The following is a 6,604-nucleotide window of genomic DNA, read 5'->3' as shown; positions in this document are numbered from 1 at the left end:
TTGATGTGTGTGTGGTGTGTGTGTGTGTGTGGTGTGCACAGACTGTCTGTGTGTGTTGGTGTGTGTGTGTAAGAGGATATTTACTTTGGATTATCTTCCTTATTTATGTCCATTTACCTATGTGTGAATACCTGTAATAAACAGCAATGACCATACACAACAAAAGACGTAATGGAGTAAGACAAGAGTATATTGTAAGTGAATGAATATAAAATGCTAATTTGTGAATTGTATAAATTGGCTATTTTTAAGGAAAACAAAGGAAAAGGACACCAAATAATAACTATATTCAAACCATTAATAAACATTGCTTTGAACTTCACATGAACAAAAAAGCAATTAAGAGACAATGAACAGTCATACTACTCATGTTGAGAATGAAACTAAACAGTTTAGAGATAATAATTGCTCTTATCTCTGAGCGGGGTTTCTTTGTGTGAAGCGATCTGTCACTTTCTTCAGGTTATCTGTGTAAAACCATCAGACTGAACCCATAACCAGAAACAATGATAGGTAAAACCAGGCACGAAACCCCAATGCAATAAACAGCTTCTTTACAGGAAAAGCCCATAAAGAAAGCGTACAAAACGGTTAACTAATGAGAGTGACCGGAGGTTAAATGTGTGGCTATTCTTCTAATAGAACAAGGGTAATCGACACAAAAATATCCAGCCACTCGTGGAAACAAGTGTGCACAAAACAGACACAGTTTCCAAAATAACATTGAGCGCCCCTCGCTATCAGAGATGCTGCGGCGGGGTATGCACGTTTCAAAGCGGGATTAAAATAAACTTTATGCCAGATATATGACCCAATCTCAAAACAAAGCGAGAATGAAAACATGTGCCTGACTGAGGTGATGGTCCCCGGAAAAAGACTAGCTAAATAATACAAGAGAAACAATTTCAAAGCTTTCTATAACTTATTTTAGGACATGAGCTTGTGTGCTGCAATGCATTCAAGTATATGAGCGTCTAGACTGAGTTAGACATACACTATGCTTCAGTGTGTATGATTCATTATAAGCGTATTAAAACCAATGTTGTCCATGCACAGCTTTGCGCACGTCGTGGCACGCGCCTGCCCACCCGCCTAATGTTATTAATCCGTGTGTGTGTGTGTGTGTGGGTGTGTGTGTGCGCGTGTGTATGTGTGTATTTGAGAGGGAGACCCCTTTCTCCCTCTCACCGCTGACAGCAGCGCGAGGAGCGCACATGCCAGATGACCACCACCTGTCATGGGCGCGCGAGTTAGACACACACACCACTACTCTGCTTTATCGGCCAAGAACAAAACAACGCATCACAAACACAAAACAGGCTTGTAAAATAAAGAATTGACGAAAAATAAACATGAGCTCTGTCAATATGATGCACAACATTAATGCTGTGAGAAGAAAAACAGAAACTCCGTCAGTTCAACGCGCAAATAGAGGGGAAATGGAAGTTAAAGATACTGCAAATAAAATAGTTATTGGCTTGTTTGAGCTTACCTGTTTCTCGGCCGCCGAGCCATGTTAATATGTGTAGAGCGGCTCTCAGGTTGCGCTGAGCACGTACTTTCGCTATCTCTGCTGGTTTTGATCTACTGGCAGAGGCAGGTTGACATTAATTTAAACTACACAGCCTCTACTACTGCTCCGCCCCTTCTAGCATCCCGGTAAAATTGGCGCTTCTGAGCTGTGCTACTGCGCATGCCCAGGGAGTATGCTTCAAAGACCATCGGACGTTTTGTAGTTACTGTTTGAATGTGGAAAGTCATAATGTTAATGTTCTCTCCATTAAATGTTGTCAAATTATAAGTAAACATAATGATTATTAAAATAGAAAACACACTTTTTAGGTTGTTGTTTTTTTCCGCTGTGAAAGACAAAGTAAACTATGCAAACCGATGTTGATAACACTGCTTCGCCAGAACTACACTGTTAAAATATAAATACTTATACCATGATTAAAACGTGTCTGGATAACATATTCTTGCAAGGGTCAATTGAATGTTGGTGAAATAATATTTGTGCCTAAATGGTTAAATTGTAAATATACATATACACATTTACGAAGCGTCCCTGAATGCACCGGGCACTACACAGTCGTCTTGTCAAAGGCGCGTTTCTGCCGGTTGTCCGCGCTAAATGCTTTTTGTCAACAATATTTGTGAGTTACTTCTCATCTGGTGAAAAGGAGAAGGGAACTAATGTGTCTGGACGGAGCAAACAATTGGGGAATGGGCTTGGCATGTGTTCAAAGTGAATGTGCAGTGCTGCTTTCTGTTCTCGGCTACTTGTTAGTGTGTAGTGCTGCTTGCTGGTGTTGCATACACAGGTGTTTCTCAGTGATAAAGCTTTCACGACCCGGCTAGACTATTATCATCAAGCGATAAAACAAGCTGTTGTGCTCACCAAGATAAGAAATAATGTTAAAAAAGAGAAAGTAATTGAATGTCACTTCTGCTTGAGGTGATTTATTGCACTTAACTTCTCGACCAACTTCCTTTAAAGCAAAAAAGCCTTCATTTTAGAGTTGTTCCTCAAGTTGCCTTTACATCTTCTAAATAGGAGCTTGCTGATGATGTCTTTGCATGTATTCAAAATAATCCACATTTAAATTAGGAACTTGTTTAGCCTGTTTTTCAGCAACCTTCTCTCAAAGATGACAAATGTAATTATGATCCAGCTGTATTGCATAAGTTCTGCTTTATTCTTTATTAATGCAACTGGCCACCACCACCATGTATTATGATCTTGTTTTGGTTGAGTTCTCCATCTTCCCTGCTCTAGGACTGTCATCGCTCAGCCATTCATTGCAAGGGAGAAGGGGGGCTTAATGCTTTATTTGTATAAATGTGTCTTCATTGTATTAGTTCCTCCATACGCGACCGTATTGTCCTGGTCACTTGTAATTACCATCACCCCAGACCAGTCTATTGTCCCAGAGCAGTCATCATAATAGTGGCCTGATAAAGGGCTACACACAGTCTTACAAACATGGCCTTGGACTGCACATTTTACTATTTCATGCAACAGGGTGGAGCTCAGTGAAGTGAATCACTCAGTGCGTGGACAGGGGGAAATATGAAGATTTACAGAATTCATCATGGAGTAAATGAAGTACAGCATGGGAGGTATTTTGTTTGAATTGGTGTGTTATTAGTTAAATATTGATGAATTGTGTTGGTTTAGAGGCTACATATGTGTAATATCATCATATGCTTTTGACTTCAAGTGCCAGTATGTCTTACTGCGAGCCTATAATTGGTGGTTGCCTGGTTGCAATCGCCTGTAGGCTTCAAATACTACACACCTGTGTACACAAGCATTGTTCCATTCATTTTTGCCTTGACGAGCTGGTGGTTCTAATCTATTCAAATTATATTTTTATTATGTAGCAGCTATCCTACAAAATTGCCATACAAAGTAAAAAGTAAGGAAATAAGAGTAGAATAGAAAACACTTCGTTGGGAACATTTACAAACATCATACTGTATTACATCCGGACACATTCAAACAAAGAAAAGGACAGTCAGTTAATTATAGTACAGCACAACATTAAGTAAACATCAGACATAGCCAGTGATAACGCCATTGTAAAAAGAAGCTAAATAAATAACCAAAATCATACTTCAGGATAAACAAATATGTCATTCTGATTTTACACGTGTGAGTTGTGCACCTTTAAATATGTGTGTTAAGCTTTTTTCTGCACAAGCCCCTATGTCTCTTCCCTCGAGGGTATTATTAAAAACTACATTTTGTTATCTGAAACCAAATTGAATGAAAGGAGCCAGTGTATGCAAATTCACAGTGGAGATTGAGTAGGAAGCCTGGGACCCATTGACTCCTAGCTAAGGACATTTGCATGGGTGTGATTGGACAGGTTAAGGGCAGGTATTGTGATGGCCGCCCCCTTTGCAAAGCATTGTGTGCACAGGTTGGCTCATTTGAATGATTTTTAATGATGGCTTCTGGGCTTGAGATATCACCCCACCATGCTTTCAGATCCAATGTTGGGAAGGCCAAACATGTGCATTGTTATGGTCTGTGTGAGAGTGTTTGTCTATGTGTATGTAAAGGCCTGTGTTGGAAAAGGGTTGATCCCAAGCCAAATAGTGAACTTGATCATGTATGGTTATGTGGTTAAATAAACCCATATGTTGACTTTTGCTAATATACTTATATAAACATGCAAAGGATGTAAACATTACCCTGCAGTACCTTTTAAATCCAGCATAAATATGAGGAACATTATGACTTTTGCATTATTTTAAACCTGCTTGCTAATAATCGATTGTAATGGTCAATGATATTTAATATGTGTCGTGTTTTTCAAGCAATGCACTTATTATTTTTATTTAGTTTCATAATTATAACCTTTCAATTCTATAGGCTTCTTTAAGGACTTCATATGTGCTTTTGTGTTGACTCTAGTTTGGACCAGCTGTAAAAGACTTGTAGGTTTTGCATTTGCCCAGGGGGTGAGGTCCTGTGAAAGACTTTTCCTATGATGCCTGGTGCCCTTGGCAAATTATGGAAAGCATTACCTCACCCACGGCCAACTTTTGGGCTGGACTTCACCCCTCACCCAGTTGCACATAAGCTTTGTCTCCTACAATTACAGGATTAATGTGTTTTCAGATTTGCATGCTGTTGTTGACTAATTTGCAAATATGCTTTCACTTAATTCCCTAAACCATGGCAACCCACTTGCTCTCTAACATTTTGCACATCTTTTAGAATTATATTAATATAATTCGGTTACAGAGGAAAACAATTATGATTGCAAACCATACTGTTTATAAGTCATTATACCATTTCTACATAATTTAAACAAAGCATGCATCCACTGATCCGCTCATTCTTCTAGCAATCTGTCCATCCATCTGTTTAATACATCTAATCAGCACAACATTAGTTCTCTAAGATATCCTCCTTGCCCGCCACTGATTCATTCGTTCCGTGAAATCTGTGACCACATTATCAAGGTGTGAAATGAAACCCCGGCTTTCAGAAGTAACCCATGCTTAATTCATCTCTAAATGGGATTAAATTATCAAAGCAGAAAGACTAAATACATAAATATAAAGAAACAAACATATTCATCAAAAATAATATCGCTGATTATCACTGTGCTAGAGACTTTTGGCTTTTGTAGGTTATGTTAAACCAAAGTAATGCCAGCTTCTAGTGGAACATAATGCATTTCCATTACATATCAGTTGCTCTTTGCCGCCTTTTGGTTTTGTGTCCTAGAAACATTTTAGTGATGCAAAGGAAGAGTTCCCTCTCTGTCACCTGTGTGACCCTGTAAAGTGAGCTTGTTTGTGTCTGTTTACCTGTGAGTGCATGTGTTCTCTGTGCGTGCAGTTGTTTATTTTGACATGTAGATGTGCAACCAAGACTTCAAAACGCAGGAAGTGGAATTTTAGAGGGGAAACCTCCACCCACTTTGAGGCACACGCGCACCAAACACACACATAAAGAGACGCAAACTCTTAACGAAAGGTGACATTTTGCGATAATACAAATAAAATACTCCTGATATGAATTATACCCCTCATGTTTTTACATGCTTGCTCCTTTCAATTAAAGCTTTTCTTGTCAAATTGCCGGTTGTAATATGAGCCATTCATTGTGAAAAGGTTTTTACAATTACCTAAGCAGACGTCTTTCTTCCTTCTGCTCTATTTTTAGATTGGGGTGACACCCCAAACCTCATATTCAATTTCACTGGTGCAGATGTGCAAGTGCATTATTTCACCTAGATCACTGATATCAGATTATGTTATGACATTTTCATCTTCTTCTTTTTCATCGGCACGCAGGTTACTAGATGAGATCAGGACAACATAATCTATCAAAAACCACAAATGCACACATCTGCTGCTTACAAATGCGTGTGAACATACTGGACATGTAGAAATGCAAACACCAAGTCAGAGATAAACATGTACACCAAAACAAGTACTTCCCTTTCGTGGTAGGCTAGACGTTTCTTGTGAAGATAGTAGGAAAAAATGATGTCATTTATTGTGTTTCTGTCTGGGTAAGGTGTAGAGTGTGGGCTCAGATGGGTTGATCTCTAACCATAGGGCATAACCTTTGACAAAAATGGTTTAGAAATTCACACCTCAAAATTAGAATTGGCAATGTATTTTGTGCAGACACACTGTCATCTAATTTCATTGCACTTCATTTGAACTCTTCAAATCTTATTTAAGGTTGTGCAGAGAGGAAAATCTCATTACTAACTTGTCTTTGTTCTTCAAATGAATTAGACATGGCAAATATGCATTTCAAGTGTTTCCTCGTCCATTAACCAAGACAGCATTACATTGATGATTTTTGATAAATTCATAGTCAATGTTCCAAACACTGAAGGTAAGGAGGCTGCGGTGGCTTGGTCACCTTCGCAGAATGCCAGATGGGCGCCTGCCAAAGGACATCTTATACAGCGAGCTGAGCGCTGGTTCCAGAGGCAGAGGACGACCATTGCTGCGCTTCAAGGATGTCGTAAAACGTGACATGAAGGCCCTGGACATTGCGACGGATAACTGGGAGAGGCTGGCGGAGGACCGGACGAAGTGGCGCCAGCAGCTGCGCGAAGGTGGT

General features: G+C 39.4%; 1 protein-coding gene across 2 annotated transcripts in view; it reads right to left on the bottom strand.

The window, feature by feature from the left end:
- The window catches only part of myb (v-myb avian myeloblastosis viral oncogene homolog), a 7,852-nt gene extending 6,253 nt beyond the window's left edge, over positions 1 to 1,599 (bottom strand). For both annotated transcript variants that reach the window (XM_010791690.1, XM_010791691.1), the window contains exon 1: positions 1,493 to 1,599. In XM_010791690.1, the coding sequence (XP_010789992.1) occupies positions 1,493 to 1,515 (23 nt within the window). In that variant the 5' untranslated portion in view covers positions 1,516 to 1,599. The remainder of the gene's footprint in view (positions 1 to 1,492) is intronic.
- Positions 1,600 to 6,604: the final 5,005 nt, after the last annotated feature.

This window comes from Notothenia coriiceps, unplaced genomic scaffold (genome assembly GCF_000735185.1).
Source record: "Notothenia coriiceps isolate Sejong01 unplaced genomic scaffold, NC01 NC01_scaffold00035626, whole genome shotgun sequence".
NCBI classification, from domain to species: Eukaryota; Metazoa; Chordata; class Actinopteri; order Perciformes; family Nototheniidae; genus Notothenia; species Notothenia coriiceps.
The sequence above is the reverse complement of the archived record's forward strand: the minus strand, read 5'-3'. Positions and strand labels throughout refer to the sequence as shown.